The 20,911-nt window shown below is 37.5% G+C and overlaps 2 protein-coding genes across 3 annotated transcripts; both read left to right on the forward strand.

Moving 5' to 3' along the window:
* The first annotated feature begins 1,263 nt into the window (after positions 1–1,263).
* Positions 1,264–7,434, forward strand: LOC130429728 (calpain-2 catalytic subunit-like). 2 transcript variants are annotated; one of them, XM_056758452.1, is made up of 21 exons: positions 1,264–1,562; positions 1,705–1,774; positions 1,900–2,018; positions 2,196–2,329; positions 2,667–2,835; positions 3,729–3,809; positions 3,890–3,975; positions 4,055–4,129; positions 4,270–4,430; positions 4,894–5,063; positions 5,228–5,239; positions 5,333–5,541; positions 5,740–5,776; positions 6,051–6,116; positions 6,217–6,274; positions 6,353–6,417; positions 6,626–6,694; positions 6,775–6,853; positions 6,928–7,044; positions 7,152–7,210; positions 7,293–7,434. In XM_056758452.1, the coding sequence occupies exons 1-21, from the start codon at positions 1,326–1,328 to the stop codon at positions 7,314–7,316; spliced, it is 2,097 nt and encodes a 698-aa protein (XP_056614430.1). In that variant the 5' UTR covers positions 1,264–1,325; the 3' UTR covers positions 7,317–7,434. The 2 variants fall into 2 exon arrangements, with proteins under 2 accessions (XP_056614430.1, XP_056614429.1); XM_056758451.1 differs by having other exon boundaries at positions 5,228–5,541.
* A 209-nt stretch (positions 7,435–7,643) lies between these two features.
* Positions 7,644–20,592, forward strand: capn2l (calpain 2, (m/II) large subunit, like). The gene is made up of 21 exons (XM_056759169.1): positions 7,644–7,918; positions 10,040–10,109; positions 12,771–12,889; positions 13,013–13,146; positions 13,309–13,477; positions 14,795–14,878; positions 14,969–15,054; positions 15,806–15,880; positions 16,318–16,478; positions 16,935–17,104; positions 17,198–17,209; positions 17,311–17,522; positions 17,708–17,744; positions 17,829–17,894; positions 17,985–18,042; positions 18,869–18,933; positions 19,196–19,264; positions 19,390–19,468; positions 19,597–19,713; positions 19,808–19,866; positions 20,063–20,592. The coding sequence occupies exons 1-21, from the start codon at positions 7,682–7,684 to the stop codon at positions 20,084–20,086; spliced, it is 2,103 nt and encodes a 700-aa protein (XP_056615147.1). The 5' UTR covers positions 7,644–7,681; the 3' UTR covers positions 20,087–20,592.
* The last annotated feature ends 319 nt before the right edge of the window (positions 20,593–20,911 follow it).

Here is a 20,911-nt window from a genome sequence, read left to right on the forward strand (position 1 = left end):
AGGTAAAAGCAGGCAATATGAGTCCAGAATCATGGGTTTTTTTCATTATTGTTTAAAAAGCATCTGAGGAACCTCAAAACATTGGCTGAGAAAATGACAAGAGAACATTTCTGCAAATTCTGCACTGTGAAATTATCTGCAAAAACGGATAAAGTACTGAATGAAAAATTACCAGGACATTTTCCTTTATTTTACAAACATTTCCGTCAATGCTAAAATGCATTTTAATGCAGTGCAAAATGTAAAATACAGGTAAAACATCTGTAAAAATGAATACGGAAAATTCCTCAATATTAATACAGCATATTGTGCCCTATTTTTACAGATTTTGTGTAGAGTGTAGACTTAAAGTATATTTCACATCAAGCTTCATCCACGCACAAAAATAAATAGGAAATATTATTACTTTTCAGAATCTTGTCTGACAGCATCTTTCCAGCTTGAAAGCTGTTGCACTCACAGACTTATAATTTACTTTAAACATGATTTAAACATGCATATTTACACAATATAATTCTTCTGTACAAGTGTCTCTTTATGTTCTTTCCAATATTTTACTCCTCAGTTTTATGGTTTTGTGTTTGGATGTCTGCACTGAAAGCTTTTGAATCCTTGTGCGTGCAAGTTTGCAGTAAAGCTCATTTGATTCTGATCATAAAGAAAACAGTTTATTTAAGTTGCATAAGATTGCATCAGAGTTAGCTGGAAAATCATTACACTCCTCAATCATGTCTGTGTCCGAAACAGCTTCCTATTTAGTGTGTTGTAGCTTGTGTCAGTCATTTATCAGCGTCCGAATCCACACAATTTATGCCACACATTATCTCCATTTGTTTACTTTTGATTTGAAGTTTATAGATTCACTAACTTTTTTAACGTTCCACAAGTACAAGTCAAACATCTGCCTGCATTGTATCATGAAAAATGTATTATGGGTAAAAACAGTGAACAAATATGAAGATCATTTTCATCACTTCTTCCCCATGGTGGACTTCAATAACATCCACTATAAAGGGACAACAAATTTTAGACAAATTCTATGTTGCAAAAATGATTCGCTCTGCTTTTGATTTCTAAATCACCTATTTGAATTGTTTTCTAATGAGGAAAAATGACACATGGTCAGTTTTCTTTTGCTGGAGATAAAGAAGAGATGTAAAAGAATACTGAGATAAGGTTAAGAGGATTTTTCAGTAGACCCCACCCCTCACACCTTTTCAATGACAGACCCAAAACTTTAAAAGCAGTCTGACCACTCACACACTATTCTATACAGACTTCTAGAGCACACTGTGTGTTGGTTTCACGTTTAATAAACAGACAGAATGAGTAATAGGGCAAAGTATCTTGCTAAAAGGCAGGATAGAGAAGAAGGTGTTGGGACAAATGAGAAGGCGATACCCTTGAAAAAGCAGGACTACCAAAGTCTGAAGCGTGAATGTTTGGAAAGAAAAACATTGTTTTGTGACCCGACCTTCCCTGCGGATTCAGAGTCTCTGGGATACAATGAACTTGGGCGGTATTCCTCTCAGACCCGGGGAATGGAGTGGAAGAGACCAAAGGTAACGTGTGTGTAGTTATATGTGTGAAGGGTTCAAAAAGCTCTTACAGCAAAGCCACAGAGAACCATTTTGGATAAGTTCAAGGTTTTAATAAGAACCATTTATTTCTTCCTTTTTTTATACTCTTCTTCAATCTTTAAAGGAACTGTGTTCAAACCCCAAGTTTATTGTGGATGGTGCCACACGCACTGACATCTGTCAAGGGGATTTGGGTGAGAAAATACATGTCGGGATCAAACACACCGAATTAAGAATTCTGCTAATATGGTGATCAATCTAGTAATGTGGTGACTGAAACAGTTCAATACCGATAAGTTTGTTTTTGGACTATGTGCAGGTGACTGTTGGCTTATGGCAGCCATTGCATCTCTGACTCTAAATAACAACATTCTGGAACGTGTAGTCCCACCTGGTCAGAGCTTTACGGAAGACTACGCCGGCATCTTTCACTTTCAGGTGAGGTTTCCTGTACATGCCTGTTACCAAATTGAACATCTGTAATTGAAAGATCAAACCATTTTTACACCTGGTCTCAGAATTGATTCCACAAATCATGATCATTGATGAATTGATGAAAAGTGGTTGATGTGTAAAAAAGGGTTGGACTGATGTAAGTATTTTTTTTTACTGTAGTTCTGGCAGTATGGTGAATGGGTGGATGTTGTCATTGATGACCAGCTGCCCACCAGAGATGGAAAGCTGCTGTTTGTTCACTCCGCTGAGGGTTCAGAGTTTTGGAGCGCCCTGCTGGAAAAAGCTTATGCAAAGTGAGTGTGTTTGAGATAGAGGGATGCACATTGGTTATTCATGATAAAGTACCTATTGTGCAGAACAACATCAAAACTGTAACACAATTAGATGCACGCAATTCACTTACAAGTGCAGTATTTATAAATGATGATGTGTTAATATTAATTATTGAAGGTCAGCAGAAAGAGCATGACACTGATAAGACTAAAGTCTTGCGATTGAATCCGAAGAAATCATACAAATAACTTTTAATGTATTTTAATGTATTAAAGAACGCCGTTTAATCCGTATGGATTTGTTATTGTAAACACACAGAAATCACATACAGAGCTATTAACTAGCTATATTTTGAAGGCTCAACGGCTCATATGAAGCTTTGATCGGTGGCCACACCACTGAGGCTTTTGTGGACTTCACTGGAGGAATAGCTGAGAATTATGCGTTTAGTAAAGCCCCTCCACATCTCTCCAAGATAATTCAGAAAGCACTGGGGTTGGGCTCACTGCTCGGCTGTGGCATTAATGTAAGTAAAAAAAAATCTACTTTTATTATTTATGTTATGTTGACCATAATGTAAATGCAATGACAACATTACATGTATAGAAAACTTTCATCATTTTTGGAGGATCTATTTACCGAAATGCTATATGATATACACAGTTATGTATTCGAAGGTGCATAAAGAACTTTAGTTATATTTGAGTTACCTTCCGATGAGATATACAGACATGGAAATTCGCCATGTTGTTTCTAAAGTAGCCCTAAATGGACAAAATGCTCCGCAGAGAACAGTTCAGATACAGGTTCTCCTTCAACAAAGAAGTGAAAACACAACAGTATTTTAGTCCTGTGTCAGCCACCGTATTCATTTAAAAGGGAGGAGTGGAGTGAGCAGTTGGTTGCAATTCGCAACTTCACCACTAGATACTGCTAAGTTTAAATCAAGGAACCTGTTCATTTTTGTTTAGTTGAAAATCATTTTGAAATGCAAACTTAAAGTCCAAGTGAAATAGAAAACGACAATTTATTTTTTTCATGAAATATTGCAGCGTTTATACTAAATAGCTTTTCAACATCAATGTACCCTCATAATCTTCAAGATAAAATCTGAAAATGCACTTCCACCCTTAAATAACAATCCAAATGACTGTTCTCCTTTTAAATTTCTTTTCACTTGGAAATGTACTGGAAAACGGAAGTAAACGCGGACGCAACCTCCGGTTCACGTGGACTTTAAAATGCATAAGATTAACTGACTTTTCCTTGTGCTATCTGACAAAATAAATGTGATTCTATTCGTTTACCAAAAATAAAGTATATAAAGATGGATATATAGAAAGAAAGAAAGAAGGAAAGAATTAAAGAACGAAAGACGATAAATCTATTGAATAATAAACAAATTATACTCTTTACTAGGCCAGTGAGTCTGAAACCGAGGCTGAAACCAGTCTGAAGCTGGTGAAAGGACATGCGTACTCTGTCACTGGCGCAGAGGAGGTGAGTACGTCATAAAACACATACTAAAATGCGTAACAATAACATTTATAATGAGACACTGATTTTCATCTGAATTTCAGGTTCAATATTTCGGGCGTCCGGTGCAACTGGTGCGTATGAGGAACCCGTGGGGTAAGGTGGAGTGGACGGGCGCATGGAGTGATAAGTGAGTTTTTTCCTGACATGTTCATGCAAGTCATCGCATACTTTACTTTAGGGCTCTATACAAAAAATCTCTTTCACAGGTCCAACGAGTGGAATTATGTCCGACCGGAACAGAAAGCTAAATTGAATTATTCAGCTGAAGATGGGGAGTTCTGGTAAGAAAGCCTGGACTTTACTCACTGTAAGAAAAAACGTGACTCACTCGTGTGAAGATTCGTTTGTTTTAATGAATCGGTTCGTTCAGACGGTTTGTTTGTTTTATTTACATATTTCCTGCTTTTTCACTTCGTGTCAGGATGGCATATTCAGACTTTATAAAGCACTTCTCAGAGTTGGAGATCTGTAATCTAACCCCAGACACTCTGACCAGTGATGAGGTGGGCCATTGGAACTACTGTCAGTTTGAAGGAAACTGGAGGGTGGGCTCCACGGCAGGGGGCTGCAGGAACAACAAAGGTAACCAATCACAGTAAAGAAAAAATGTGTCCTTCTTGTTAAACTTTGCTGTAGGTTTGCAGCAGGTTTGCCAGTAACTTATTGATTTAATGTACAATTGGTTTTAAACATAAACTTACCTATTTCTTATATTTTCTTTCATGAAACAAGGGTAAATATCTTAGGTAATTTTTCTTGTTATATAACTGTATTGACATTTAAGACGTTCTTAATATTTATACCAGAAAACAAAATAGAATTTGGGAATATTGTTATTTTTTGCAGAATTGATATGCTAGGAATGAGACCAGCCTCTTATTGCACATTTTGAATCTCAAAAGTCAAAGTGTTTTAGTTTTGGTTAAAGTAAAGTTTAACTCAAATAAAAAAAACGGTACTAATAGGAAAGTAATTAAATCTACAGTAATTTACTGTCAAAACTTTTGCAGTGTATGTTTCCTAAGACTTCTCTTTTCATGTCCAGCTACATTCTGCTCGAACCCTCAGTTTGTGATCAAACTGGAGGATGTGGACGATGATCCTTTTGATGGAGAGGATGGATGCACTTTGCTAGTGGGACTGATGCAGAAAGATGGACGTAAAGACAAACGCTTTGGACAAGACCTGAACGTCATTGGCTTTGCAATCTATGAGGTAGACAACATTGGTTAAATGCAGCCAGCAAAACTGTTATGAACACTAGTCTGCAATATTCCTGACATTATAACCTCCAACATTATCACAAATGTTTTGCCATCTACATTTTTTGCAACTTTGTATCACAACAAGACAAATATCATTTTGTTTGTGTGTTTCAGGTTCCAGAGAAGGTGAGCTCTGTTGGTTTTAATCTGTACATCAAGGTGTCAAGTAGGTATCTTTGTGTATGTGTGTGTATTTTTGGCTATGGTTGTCTCTTGCAGTACAAAGGTCGCAATAATATTCACCTTGGACCTGACGTGCTCCTCTACAAAAATCCAGTTGCAAAAAGCAACTTCATGAACATGCGAGAGGTGAGCGAGCGGTTTAAACTTCCTCCTGGGGAATACGTCATCATCCCCTCCACATTTGAGCCCCATCAAAAGGGAAGTTTCATACTGCGCGTGTTTACAGAGAAAGAAGTGACTGCCAGGTTTGTCCAAAATGTGTTTTTAATAGTATAAAACCGCATACTGCAAAATACTTGCTTTAATAGGCTTGTGTGTTATAACCTTTTTCTTAAAATGATGTCTTTGTGTTATTCCAGTTTTATGTCACATGGTGGTACTGTTGTGCATGTCGATTCCATTTCTGTTCCATGATGGATATGTTTCTGTTATTCTCCTTGCAGCCCAATGGATGGTGATGTCCGTGTGAATTTGAGAAAAGTGAGTAAATCCATCCATACCAAATACTATCTGAAAAAAAAATGTGTTATACTTGTATCAACATTAACCATAATTGGAAGATCGCAAGGAAAATTTGTACTCTAAACTAATGTTGAATTCATATGTGATTTTATTTGATTAATTATGGAATAAAAATATCAGCATAAGTCAATTACTTACACACATATGTATTCAGATAAACAGTTTTTTTCATAAAACTTAAATTATTAGTCAAAATATCTTTACAATGTATATATATAAATATATTTTTTAGGATAAGATATCTGAGAGTGACATGGATTCTAAGTTAAAAGGCCTTTTTATGAAGATCGCTGGAAATGTGAGTTAAATGTTTTATTTTTGGATTATTATTTTACTTGCCTGCATCAGGATGTATTGATTAGACATTCTGTGACTGTGATTTTATCTACTCTATTCAGGACTCAGAGGTGTCTGTGGTGGAACTACAGAAGATACTGGACATTTTTGCATCTGAGAGTAAAACTTACCACTTACTTACTATTGTATTTCAACCACGCTGGTCATTCTCACAGTAACGTTTGGTGTTTCACACAGGAACTGATATAAAGACCGATGGATTCTCTCTGGAAACGTGTCGCAACATTGTCAGCCTTACAGATGTATCTTTTCAACGCTGGATCATATAGGCCTAACTAAATAATACATGGATTACATGACTGTACACATTGGTTGTAAAATGCTATAAATTAAAGATGAATTTAAACACCTATCAGATATTCTCATACCATCCCACAGCAAGAAAACGCTTTATTATTTACTGTATCACATGGCTTTCGTGACCCCACATGACCCTTGACCTTTGTCCAGAAAGATGGCAGTGGTAAACTCGGCCTGGTAGAGTTTTACACCCTGTGGATAAAAATCCAGAGATATTTGGTATATAACACATAGGTGCCACTTCTTCATTGTGTTACTGATGTAAATACTAAACTGAATTTTCTGTCATACCTCACTAGGAAATTTTCAAGAGCCGTGACAAAGACAACTCGGGCACTATGAGTTCTCATGAGATGAGAGATGCAGTGAAAGAAGCAGGTCATATTCTTTATAATCATATTAGATGTAAAACGTGTTCACAATTAATCTAATTCATTGTGTTTTTTCGACAGGGTTCCAGCTGACCAGTGAAATACTTCAGGTGATAATCTCCCGTTATGCCAACCAGCAGTATGCCATCGACTTTGATAGCTTTGTGGGATGCCTGATCCGCTTGGAGATGCTCTTCAGTGAGTTCTGCTGTTTATATAACAGAACATATGATTTCATTCCCGGAGTGACAGTTCCCTTTTAATTTGCCAAATCACCAAAAAATTTGCCATTATTTTATACATAGAAATGTTTCAAGCGATTGATAAGAAGAATACCGGGAAGATAGGACTGGACATCCTGCAGGTGAAGTGCAAGAGATTTTTGATGATTTTGTATTATTTTCTGTCTATCATCACAGTTAGCGTGTATGTGCTCTGTTTTTTAGTGGCTTTGCTTGGCCATCAGTTAAAAGCTGCACATTTCCTGCCAAAGAAGAAGATCCAGAATTTCATGAATGGCTGCAGTAAAATCAACCGAAGTGTACATAAACTTTGAGATGTCCTCATAATGCATTTATGGTGTTTATGCTTGTCAGATGAAAAGAAAATATAAGCATTCAAATAAAAAAGTATGTTGCATTATTTCAACTGTCTTTAATATCTATAACTAAGTGATGAAAAAACATAAAAAGTGCTGCGCACCAGTCTCCCCAGCGCGCTGTTACTCCGTTACGCTGACGCCCCCCGCAGTGCACGCCCCCGCCACACCCTCGTCGTTAACTCTCGGGCCGCTCAGGTGCGCTCACAGTTTGTTTACGGATACGGACGCGCAGAGATGTCAGGGATCGCGGCAACACTCCAGCAGAACCGGGCGCGCGCGGCGGGTATCGGCACCAACGCTCAAGCGGCGAAGTTCCTCAATCAGGACTATGAAGCGTTGAAGCGCGAGTGTCTGGGATGCGGTCGATTATTCGAGGACGACACTTATGAAGCCAATCCATCCGCGCTCGGCTTCAACGAACTGGGACCAAATTCATCTAAAGTGCGCGGTCTGAAATGGCTGCGACCCAAGGTGGGTATTTGCCTACATTGCGCTTATTTAATAAATATGTCATTGTTACGTGCACATAATATCTCATATAATTACGCCGCTTGGCCTCAATAAAATCAAATGCAAACTAATACACAGTTATTAACCTACCTGAAAATTCATGTTTAAAATGATACTATAGATAAATAAAAGAAAGTATGATGGTCGGTGTAACAGTGTCGTTCTTTATTGTTTGTTACACTGGCATCATCCTTATTTGCATGGTGGAAGTGTTCACACCCATCATTTCAATATTTCACGTTGCACAAACCAGGATAAGAACTTGACCTTGACTTTATTTTTGTTATTAATCAGAGGCCATTGAATATTTTTATAGTTTAGGAAACAACACAATTTTGTGCTTTAACAAAGGAACAGTGGATACACCGTGATTGTGTTTCAGGAAGTCATTTCATACCTTGCACCAATAAAAACATATTTTCTAAGATGCACATATGTGTCTTATGCATTGTCTTTTTAAAATATTATATTTTGACTTGCTTAACCACACTTACGTTAGATTCACCATTATGACAAACATATTTAGGCTACAACCTAACTGTCATCGAAACAAAACCTACCCTTCCATCCACACGACAGTTTATTTAAACGTTGTAAATAAAGAACAGCAAACATTTAAACTAATAATGGCAACGTTAAGCCTGTACATGTTAGTCTAATCTCGACAAACTGCATCTTAAACCAGACAAACGAGAAAGTGATGACACGCTTGCTCCGAGTGCACGACCTATCATTAAGATTCCTCGCGTTTGCTCTGCCAACCCTGAAATGCATTACTGCTCACCACATGCACTTTTAGAGGCTATTAGAGTGAGTGAATGTGATCCTACAGCTGCTATTATCGATGCTTACTGTTGTGTTCACAGAGAATGACGTCAGTTGAATCCAAAACACTTAATGTCTGCAGTTCTGATGCGTAGACATACTCAAACAAGTTATACAATCTTTATTGTAAAATTATACAGTCTGTTTTTTATTCAGGCCAGGAAATGATCTGGGTAGGTAGAATATCCAAAAGACTGGTTTTATTCAGGGCTAGTCAACAAAGTAATCTCAGCATCAGATGTCACGCCCACGGGCCGTTGGCGGTCTGATGCAGAAGGCACGGTTTTCTGGAAACACTTCAGCACGTTCCAAGTCGTCATCTGATTGGTTGACTTTCACAGGATCTTTGGCAGACGTGTGTGTGGCGTCCTTTAACGGTCCGTCTGGAAACAACACGAATCCGTCTGATCTAGAAGTCAGATGTCGTGTTCACAACGGTTGATATAAGAGTTCATCACGATTGACTAAACGCTTGGTTCTTAAAAGTATGTGAGGTACACGGCAACTATTCATTTTGTTGCTGTTACTTTTTGATACGTTCGTGAATGTACACCAGTCTATTACTGCGGGGACATTACACAGCGCTAAACATTTCGAGGCACAAAACGAAACGCGATTGGTACCTTTACCTCTCAGTTATATGGTCTCTTGGGCGGGCCTTGACCAAAGAAAGCAGCGAAGCAGTTCCAGACCTTCAATGTGAAGGCACTAAGCGGCCCGCCAATCATCGATACATTTCAAATAACTGGCGAGACTTTAAAGTCACCATGAAATGGAAGTTTCGATTGACTTCTTTGTCATATAGTGACGTGTATCCGAGTGAAACAGCTTTTTGAATATCATTTAATATAAATATGTAAAAATGAAAGAAATAATGTGTTTGAAAAGAAAGCATAACTTCCTGGAACTATCTGATTCACGAATCACGTGACGCGCAAAAAATTTTAATATCTGTTGTCGCGACTCTCTTTTAATGGCTCTGCTTTATATTGTTGCTGCTGAAAACGTCAAACTCGTTGACAGGATGAGAAATTGTCCAGATATATAAAATAAGTTTTATTATAATGTTAAGGATCATCGAGGCACATGCTTTAAGTCCGACCGGGGTCATGTCCCGCCCCTTTCTCCTTGTTCTCCTGTCTACTCTTCACTGTCCTAGAAAAGCAAAACATCTCTCTCTATATAAACTGTATTAAAAATCTGTTGCAGTGATTCACCTGCGATTCATATTTTTGGAATGTGTGTTTTGTGATACAGGATCTGACGTCCAGTCCAACATTCATAAGTGGAGGTGCGAGCAGAACAGACATCTGTCAGGGTGCTCTGGGTGAGTCAAAACAGCGTGTCGCTGCAGTACAAGTCTATTGTTTAGCAGGCTAACCATGGAGCTTTATAAATGATAACAAAAGAGTGGCATTGAATGACAGTCTCTTAGATGTAAGTCATCCGTTAAAATCACATTGAGAAGTGAGCAGTTTTTCTGGTTTAGGGAGTTTCTTTGTCTGATGGGAAGACAAATAACAGATTTGTACAAAAAGAACAGCAGAAACAAACCGTTTGATGTATTCTTTTCGACCTCTGTATTCCTAACCTATTTGTCTACCATTGCAGTTAGGTTAACTGCAATGCATCCTGTTAAAATTACACCAACACTTGAAACTTTGAATACACGACACTAAATATTGCATTGAAAATTTCTGAGCCTGCTTATGACTCTTTCTTCTGTGAAACACAAAGGAAGATAGCTAGAGAAATGTCTCAGTGGTTTTGTGTCCATACAATAGAAGTCAATGGGGGGTCGGTGTTGTTTGGTTGCCAATATTCTTTTAAAATATCTTGTTTTGTGTTCAGCAGAAGAAAGAAAGTCATGCAGGTTTGGAATGACATGAGGGGAAATAAATGCTGAAGAATTTACATTTTTGTGTGAACTATACTTTTCACTATAACCTGTACATTGTGTTAAAAAGTTGTCTTAGGACATCTCGTCTATAGTTGTGCTGGTCTGAATCCCGCTTGTACACATACACACGTCCTGTTAAACCAGCTTTACTTCACACAAATCAAATATTGATGCACTCTATTCACTTGTGCATCACAAGTCACCGTCTCATGCAAACATATCCTGCTGGGCGGGTGAGTGTGTAACCATAGTAACAATATTTTACCAAGTTACCGTGATGCTAGATGTTTTTGTGACCTGAGCTCAGAGGACAAACAAGCAGCCCTGTCAATCACTTTACAATAACTTTAATGTTTCCTATACAGCCTGAACTGTAAAGTTAAATTATGTAAAGTAGGGCTCCTAAACCATTAAAGAAGATTAATTGCATCCAGAATAAAAGTTTGAGTTTACACAATATATGTCTGTGCACTATGCACATTTACTTTGTATTTTTAAACACATTCACATGCACATGTATATTTAGGAGATATTTGCATGTATATATTTATTTTTATATATTTACATTTTACATTTACATTTAGTCATTTGACAGACGCTTCTATCCAAAGCGATTTACAGTGCACTTATTACAGGGACAAACCCCCTGGAGCAACGTGGAGTAAAGTGTCTTGCTCAAGGACACACTGGTGGTGGATGCTGGGATCGAACCAGCAACCTTTTGATTTACCAGTTCAGTTGTTTAACCCACTAGACCACCATCTCACATATATGATATAAAATAGATGAAGAGAGAAATAGATGAAGAGTTCAGATGCAAAACCCTCTATTAGCCACCTCCTTCTAAAATAGGCTTGTGATGTTGAGTAAATGCTCTCCACACATTGTATACTTTACTCAAATAATTTCAACTTCAAACCCGCTAAAAAGAGCATGGCAACGCCAAGGTCGTGGGTTCGATCCCAGGGGATTGCACATACTTAGAAAACAAAATGTATGGATAATGCAATGTAAGCTTTGGATAAAAGTATCTGCCAAGTGCGTAAATGTAAATACCCCTGTCTGCCCACTCTAAACTATCTGATATTGCTGAAAGCAAATGTAGGAGCCTGATGAAAAATGCTAATTTAAAGGAGTAGTGCCTTTAGTAGTATGACTTTCTTCTGCAGAACAAGATATTTTTTTAAATGTTGGTAACCGAACAGCACAGCCCCCCATTCACTTCTATGGTATGGACACAAAACCCATGCAAGTGAGACGGGAGCAGTAAACAACATTCTTCAAAGTATCTTCTTTGGTGTTATGGGGAAGAAAGAAAGTCATACATGTTTGAAATGACAAGAAAGTGACAGAAAGAGGACAGGGTGAACTACTTGTACGAAAAGTCGTCTGACGGATTTGCAACTCTTTTTATTTAAACGTTTATTTATTTTTACATACCCTGAATTATTCTGAATCTGATTGATCGTTTCAGCTAGTGTCAAGTAATACAAAGAATAATTGGACAGGTGGTGTCTAAAAGCATGACAGTTAAAGGTTAGGTCAGTAGGAATGTAGGTTCTGTCAGTTTGTAAAACATGATGAACAAATCGGGCGGTAACAATAGAAGACATGGAAAGCATTTTCCTTCCTTTTATTAATGTTAAATAGCCTGTATGTGAAATCCTAATGCACCAATAAAATGCCAGTTAGATTGCATTGTTTTTGCATGTCATTGCTGAACTGTTCGCCCAAAAATGAAAATTGTGTCATCATTCATTCACTTCTCAAAACGTCGTTCTTTCTGCTGTGGACAACAAAAGAAGATATTATGAGAATTGTCTCTGTGGTTTGTGTTCATATTATGGAAGTCAATGGGGGTCAATGGTGTTTGGCCACCAACAATCTTCAAAATTTCTTCTTTGGTGTTCTGCAGAAGAAAGAAAGTCGTACAGGTATTCAATGGTTCAAATGAGGATGAGTAAAGAATTTCCATTTTGGGGTTAACTGTCCCTTTAACAGATAACAATAAGCGCAGCTATTGAGTAAATCAGGTTTTTCCCCTGTGTTTCTTCAACACCATGTGAAGACTTCCTTCTGTTTTTTCAGGTGACTGTTGGCTTCTAGCTGCCATTGCTTCTTTAACCCTGAACCAGGACGTGTTTGCCCGTGTGGTGCCACCTGGTCAGAGTTTCGATGAGGAATATGCTGGAATATTTCACTTCCAGGTAAACCACCAACCGACCAGTTAAACAGTATTACGATTTACCATCACAGTTCACCCTTCAGAAATTCATACCTGTAGCATCAATGGGTTTTAAAGGATGTTTATATATGGCTCTTGTTTTCAGTTCTGGCAGTTTGGCGATTGGGTGGATGTTGTCATCGATGACCGTCTGCCTACCAGGAATGGAGAGCTGCTGTTTGTTCACTCGGCTGAGGGTTCAGAGTTCTGGAGCGCCCTGCTGGAGAAAGCTTACGCAAAGTGTGTATATTCAGAGAAGTAGTCCAAGTTAAGGGATGCTCAAACCTGACTTCCATTCATAAATCTAACGATTTAACCTTAGTGTTACCTTAGGTTTAGTCTTGTTTAGGGTGTTCAGTCTATCGCTGAAGTAATGACACTCGTAAACCTTTTCGTATTCAGGCTGAATGGCTGTTATGAAGCTCTGTCTGGCGGATCCACTACTGAGGGTTTTGAGGATTTTACTGGAGGCATCGCTGAAGTCCACGAATTGTCAAAAGCGAGTCCAAACCTCTTCAAAGTCATCCAGAAAGCTCTAAGCTGGGGCTCGCTGCTTGGCTGCTCGATAGATGTGAGAAATGTCAATGTTGTGTTTGTGTGCATGTCTCAGTTCACTGATGGAAGGTGTAGCAAATTCAATAGCTATGTGTACAGCAATGTCATGAGTGAAAAGTCACCTGAGCAACGTGAATTCAAGTGCCAATAATATATAAACAATGCTTTAACCTCACATCAAGAAAGTTGACATTCTAGATACCAAAAGTAATACATAGATGTAAAGAGATTTAAAAATGTTTTACCTCTACATCGCCATCTCTGTTTGAAACATACAATTGCAGGTTACTTGTATGTATTTGACATTTCGCACAAAATCCATCCAACGGCTTAATAAATTGTTAATTAAGTTTATGTTTTATATTATTTCATTTGCAAAAAAAATCATTTGCTAGGTAAAAAACGTATTTTTGTTTATTTTTAACCACCGTGAAATTGACAACTTACATTTTTTATTGAATATTGTTGTGTTTTTTATGAATGACTTATCCATAGCTGTCAACATTTGGGTACCAAAATCCGGGAGACACGGCATCGCGTTCATGGGGTTACCAGGCTGGTCACATACGCCTTTCCGTCGCTTTCGTTGGTCAGTCTTTTCACGGTCGCGTTTCCAGGAGTTTCACGGTAGAAGGAAGGGAAATACAGGAGTTTTACGGGAGAAAAAATGGAAATATGTAAGAAATAACAAAACGGGAGGGTGGCTGTAGATGGGAGTGAAACACAAATTGAAATAATTTGTCCTCATAATCTTTAGTAAAAAATGCTCCTCCCCCTTCGAAACGAACTCTCTTCACTTACAATCACGTGTGATGGCATGAGGGCGGGCTTCAACGACTGACTGACTTCAAACTAGCATTCAAATCTGCATATATTTTTTCCAACGATCCAATTAGTTTTCGACAGACAAAATTTAAGTCCCGCCCTACATTTTTGTCTAATTTCAGAAGCTGTTTTACTCTGATTTATGCCACGATATGAAAAAAAGACTCAATTCTTTTTTTTTCGTGGTGACGCTAAATCTTTGAACTTTCTCGTTTAAGATAAACAACAAATGAAAAAGACAAAGCCATCGATGATGTCAAAACCCAAAAGGGATTGTATTACATTTCCCAAAACACAAAACGGCAACAGTGACGGAATCTTGTTTAAGCTTATTAAATCGAGGATTTTTATGGAAATTGTAACCCGAGCAAAGGAAAAATAACTCTTTTTATGCAGTCATGGGAAAAAAACATTGTGTTTGGTGTCAGCAAACTGTGTGTTTGTGTGTTACTGGTTGTGTTATGTTATTGTGTTTTTTTAATTTGTGGCTTGTTTCGGTTTGCTTTAGATCACAAGCTCTTCTGACTCAGAAGCCGTAACCGGACAGAAGTTAGTTAAAGGACACGCCTACTCCCTTACAGGAGCTGAAGAGGTCTGTGTTGACTTTACATTTAAATGAATTTCATTATTGAGGTGTAAGAATGATCCACTATTAAACACACATTACTTGATGTTTGCAAAGGTGGAGTATAGCGGTGAACCAACCAAACTGATTCGAATTAGGAATCCCTGGGGACAGGTGGAATGGACTGGCCCGTGGAGTGATGGGTGGGTAACCCTGTGTTCTTCTGTCTGCACAGCAGCATTCACATATATGTTATTTTTACTATCCAGGATGTGTCAAACATTACATTTAAATCATGCGGTAGCTTGGGCGGCGTTACGGAAAATATCCATATCCACCCCCGCTCTTTCCAACGTGTTGTCTGGGTGTCCCGTGTTGCTATGGGGATTCTGTTTACGCCCATATTCCCCCAGGTGTAGGGAGGACAGTTTCTGCATCTCTCCCCGTCAAGCAGTTAACACCTACCTGGAACCAACTCGAAGAACCTCTTCCTCATTTCACAACAAAATAACCTCACCCTTTACGCACATCGTTTTTTATGCTTGACTTAATATGAAGGTCATATCCTACAACGGTTAAAAGATTTGCCTCATTTTTATGGCATATTTCTGTTACTGTACCTTTAAAACGTTTTATAGATCTATTAGCTTTGTTTTGATTGGATTCGGTGCACATTCTGGCATACAGTGGTATGTCAGGTTAAGTAAAGTTAATATGTTGATAATGTTTTGTCCTGCAAGTCTGACAAGTTTGTTAACCTTTCCTGTAGCTCAGTGGTAAGAGCTTTGCGTTAATAACGCAAGGTTGTGGGTTCGATCCCAGGGGATTGCTAATACCTATGTAAAATGTATAGGATAAAGCAATGTAATTTGCTTTTGATAAAAGCGTCTGCAAAATGCCTAAATGTAAATTTAAATGTAACCTTTGCTTTGTTTTTATGGGATTGGTCTGAAGGTCGTCAGAATGGAATCAGGTCAGCGATGGTGACCGAGGGAAATTGTGCTGTAAGGCAGAAGATGGAGAGTTCTGGTAATCTGAAAGTCTTTGAAATGTATTTTAAAATCTTTTTTGTTTTGGTGCGTTTGGGAAAAACATCATTTCTGTAGGATGGGATAAATGTACATTAAAGATTATAGACACAAATATATATTAGAGACATTATAGGTCACAAATTTTTTGCGTGTTCTTAAATAAAGAATTGTTAAGAATAAAGAATTTTAAACTGTCCTTTTTTATACTTCAATTGTAAATGTAATTTACAATACTTATATATAAAAAAATATATTATTTTTAGCATTATTTTTATATTAAAAAAAAAACTGTTATTACCTGTTGTCGCCAATTTTTTTTGCCACTAAGTTAACAAAATGTTATGTGTAGCTGAAAATGTTTTGGACAGGTTAGCACCCCAAAGTTTGCGATTATTTGCAACCTTTGGATCATAGAGATATCGTTCTGCGTTTCAGGATGTCTTTCTCTGACTTCCTGCATCATTACTCACGGGTGGAGATCTGTAACCTGACGCCTGATGCTCTGTCAGATGAAAGCGTTAATAAATGGTCGCTTTCTAAGTTTGACGGCAACTGGAGAAAAGGATCCACAGCCGGTGGCTGCAGAAACTTTCCAAGTAATTTACTTGACGAATATATTTTTTTATTCCAAATGAGAAATGCAATTCAGTAAATATTAGGGCTTAATCGCGATTAATAGCATCCATAATAAATTTGTTTGTGTTTACATCATATGTGTCAGTATACTGTGCAAAATGATTTTGTATATACAAACACATACATGCACATGTATACATATAAGAAAAAGAAACGTTTAATATCTCATTTTAATTATTGGTAAATATAAATAAAAAAATCTAAATATTTCCTAAATATATGCATGTGTATGTTTTTGTGTTTATAAATACAAAATGAATACACACAGCACACAGACATATTTTATGTTAATACAAACTATTTTTCTGGGTGCGATAAATCATTTGGCAGCCCTGATAAATAAACATCCCATACTGTCTGATAGTAGCTGCATGTCTCAGGACACCTGAAGATGATTGTTGTGAACTCTTATGCAGACTCGTTCTGGATGAACCCTCAGTTTTTGGTCAAGCTGCAGGAAGAGGACGACGACCCGACTGATACAGAGACGGGATGCAGCTTCGTTGTTGGTCTGGTCCAGAAGAACCGCCGTAAAATGAGAAAGATGGGAGAAGACATGCACACGATTGGTTACGCCATCTATGAGGTGAGCAGTCATGCTCCATCCAGTAAAAAAGATGTTACTTTTTTTGTCCTCAGTGACTCTCTTGCTAAACATCTTCCATATTATCATCCACAGGTGCCTGATGAGGTATGGACTGCAACTTTCCTCATGAAATACAATCCACTACCATTTTGGTCTTATTCTCAATTTTTTTTCTCAATTGTCTTGCTATACTTCAACGATCCTAGTTTGTCGGCCAGAGGAACGTCCATCTGGATCGAAACTTCTTCGTGAGGAACGCTGCATCGGCCCGCTCCGAGACCTTCGTCAACTTGCGAGAGGTGTGCTCTCGATTCTGTCTGCCCCCTGGAGAGTACATCATCGTGCCCTCCACCTTCGAACCCAATATGGATGGAGACTTCTGTGTTCGCGTGTTCTCTGAGAAACAGGCAGAGTTTCAGTGAGTAGCTGAATAAATCGTATATCACCCTGTGGGACACTAGAAAACTCATCTCCAGAAATTCCAAAAACAAAAGTACATCTGGGAATTTTGGGATATCGGACCGTACTTTATAAATTACTTGCAGGGCACACTAACGTCAACCTGTGTTTACTTCTTTCACTGAAATGTGTTTGTTTTAATAGAGAGCTTGATGACCCTGTCGATTACAAGGGTTCAGAGGTAAAATGTTGAAACGTGTCTAACTTGAATTCATAGTGTGTTATGTATGGTTTTGTTTTTATGACTACAGTATTATTTTTGTAGATCGAAATCACTGAGGCTGACATTGATGGTCGGTTTAAAAACCTCTTCGGACAACTGGCAGGGACAGTGAGTATTAGACAAATAATGATCGAAATGTGCAATTTCTGTTCAAATTCATTTTTGTAAACTGCATTCAAACATTTTCTTCTCAACAAGGACAGTGAAATTTCTGCCTTTGAGCTGAAAACTATCCTGAACAGGGTTATAACTAAACGTAAGCTCTTAGATTTTGATGCGTTGCTTTTTATTTTTGGCATTCTATTTTGTATATAGATTATTCAGCCACAGAAAAAATTAAGAGACCGTTTTTAAATTATTTTATTTTTTTCTGAATATATTATTTTTAGCTATGTGTTGCCATAATACACTCACCTCAAGGATTATTAGGAACACCATACTAATACTGTGTCCGACCCCCTTTCGCCTTCAGAACTTAATTCTACGTGGCATTGATTCAACAAGGTGCTGAAAGCATTCTTTAGAAATGTTGGCCCATATTGATAGGGTCAATAGCATCTTGCAGTTGATGGAGATGTGTGGGATGCACGAAGCTCCCGTTCCACCACATCCCAAAGATGCTCTATTGTGTTGAGATCTGGTGACTGTGGGGGCCATTTTAGTACAGTGAACTCACTGTCATGTTCAAGAAACAAATTTGAAATGATTCGAGCTTTGTGACATGGTGCATTATCCTGCTGGAAGTAGCCATCAGAGGATGGGTTCATGGTGGTCATAAAGGGATGGACATGGTCAGAAACAATACTCAGGTAGGCCGTGGCATTTAAACGATGCCCAATTGGCACTAAGGGGCCTTAAGTGTGCCAAGAAAACATCCCCCACACCATTACACCACCACCATAATTGCATTAATGAGAAATTGAACAGGTGTTCCTAATAATCCTTTAGGTGAGTGTACATCTAGAAATATTGATTAAAAGAATGGTCTCTCAATTTTTCACATGGCTGTATATTTATTGTATTTAATGTACTGAGTCATTCGATAGTGTCATTATTCATCCTTTAAATTATTTTTTTTAAAGGTAAGGACATCAAAACAGATGGATTTAGTTTGGATACTTGTCGCAACATGGTGAATTTGCTGGATGTATCCTTCTGCACAAAAACCTAAAAGTGTAACAAAATGTTAAATTTAACTTTTAACATATTATCGTTTATCACTACATCACCACACAACATAACATTTTCTTCATTACCAGCTTTGGTCCGAAATCCACTTCTGAGAACAGTATATCAAACCTTCAGTTGGATGTCAAATGCTCATAACTGTGAATATCCCAACTATAAATAAATGTTTATTATTTAGCTGAGGTATTTCTATTGTATTTTATCCTTTACTCATGTCTCAGAAAGACGGCACTGGAAAACTGGGCCTGTTGGAATTTAAGATCATCTGGACTAAAATCGAAATGTACCTGGTGTGTTTTCATTGTTGTATGATTTTTATCTTTTGTCAATTGCTGTGATGCCACGTTCAGATCATTTAAAAAATAATGGCTGTACTGTATAAAATGCAGAGACTTTATGGTTTATCTCCTGTCAGGACATCTTCTGTAAAAATGACAAGGATCAATCAGGCACAATGAGCTCGATGGAGTTAAGAGAAGCTTTAGAGAAAGCCGGTAAGATCTCGCCTCCTAAAATAATGTCATGGTGAACCGCATGGTAAAAGTAAAGCTTTACATAATCCTTGTGCAGCTCTTTTCCATCTTTCTAACTTGTCTTTACGTTTTTGTGTTTTAATCTACAGGTTTCTCATTAAACAATGCTTTACACCAGGTAATGGTAGCTCGCTACAGCGAACCCAATCTCACCGTCGACTTTGACAACTTTGTGAGCTGTATAATCCGTCTGGAAGCCATGTTTAGTAAGTAATGAGTTACGTTTGAATGGAGACTGATACATATATCATTTGTTTGTTTACATATTTAAACACTTATGTGTCAAATTCTCATGTGCAGAGATCTTTCAATCACTGGATAAGAACAAAACAGGAACAGTAGAGCTCAACATGTTGGAGGTTTGTTTTTGTTATAAATTTGTAATCTTAAATTAACTGTTTATGTTAAGAAAAAGTCATTTTTTGAGTTTGCAGAAACTGTTTTAGGGCCTGTTTTAGTAATTACAACTATTGAATGTAGTGCATTGTGGGATGTAGTATGAGATGTTCTATGCTGAGTTGACTGCTATTAAAATTGTGTTTTGTCTCCCTCTAGTGGCTGACTATGTCCATGCTATAAAGACGGAGATCAGATTCTGGCTGAGATCTGTAATGGTTCCCCTTCACAATGCAATGACATGTAGCCATTAAAAAAATGCAACATTTGAAGATTTTTATCCCTGAATCACTTGATCACCATCATAAATGTTTAAAGGAACTAGGGTGCTACAAACATTAATGTAATAGACTATGATCTTGATCTTGGATTCATAGTGTGGTGGTTTATTATGCAAATTATAATGGGAAAGATGGGTGACTGACATTGTTGAGAGAAATGTCAACTTTTTTTAGAGTTAATAATAGTTATTAATTGAACGTTGGAAACTTTAATGGTGACTGCTCTTTGAATCTAGAGATTTATGCTTATTTAACATGCTCTACAACAAACACAAATCTGTTGTGTGTTTCTAGGTTAAGGTTTTATAAATTAGTATTTTTTATTATATATAACATAAATAATTAATGTGCATTAATGTTAACCTCGCCCTCTGGTAAAGATTATTAAAATAAAAAAATAATCCTGTGGCTTTTTTTCTGCTGTGTTTGTTGCCTTTGAAGCTTGAATTTACATTATTCATTTAGCAGAAGTACAAATGAGAGCGCATTTTATATTATGCATGTAACATATCATCTAAGAAGACTGAAATGGTTGTACAGTTGTGGCCACATTTTTTGAGAATGACATATATTAATTTTCACCAAGTCTACTGCTTCAGAGATTTTTATGTTTTTGACAAATGTTATTATAGTAAAATGAAGTATAATTACAAGCATTTCATAAGTTTCAAAGCCTTTTATTGACATTATGACATTTTTTGTCTTATGGCAAGGTGCTCCATCATGG

Source organism: Triplophysa dalaica, chromosome 10 (assembly GCF_015846415.1).
Source record: "Triplophysa dalaica isolate WHDGS20190420 chromosome 10, ASM1584641v1, whole genome shotgun sequence".
Classification (NCBI taxonomy): domain Eukaryota; kingdom Metazoa; phylum Chordata; class Actinopteri; order Cypriniformes; family Nemacheilidae; genus Triplophysa; species Triplophysa dalaica.

Bases quoted from the DNA above. Each gene is read 5' to 3' on its own strand.
- LOC130429728 (XM_056758451.1), top strand. From the start codon at position 1,326: ATGAGTAATAGGGCAAAGTATCTTGCTAAAAGGCAGGATAGAGAAGAA. The intron at 5,777-6,050 runs GTGAGTAAATCC...TATATTTTTTAG, and splicing joins TCCGTGTGAATTTGAGAAAA to GATAAGATATCTGAGAGTGA. The intron at 7,045-7,151 runs GTGAGTTCTGCT...TTTTATACATAG, and splicing joins CCGCTTGGAGATGCTCTTCA to AAATGTTTCAAGCGATTGAT.
- capn2l (XM_056759169.1), top strand. From the start codon at position 7,682: ATGTCAGGGATCGCGGCAACACTCCAGCAGAACCGGGCGCGCGCGGCG. The intron at 7,919-10,039 runs GTGGGTATTTGC...TTTGTGATACAG, and splicing joins TGAAATGGCTGCGACCCAAG to GATCTGACGTCCAGTCCAAC. The intron at 15,055-15,805 runs GTGGGTAACCCT...ATTGGTCTGAAG, and splicing joins ACTGGCCCGTGGAGTGATGG to GTCGTCAGAATGGAATCAGG.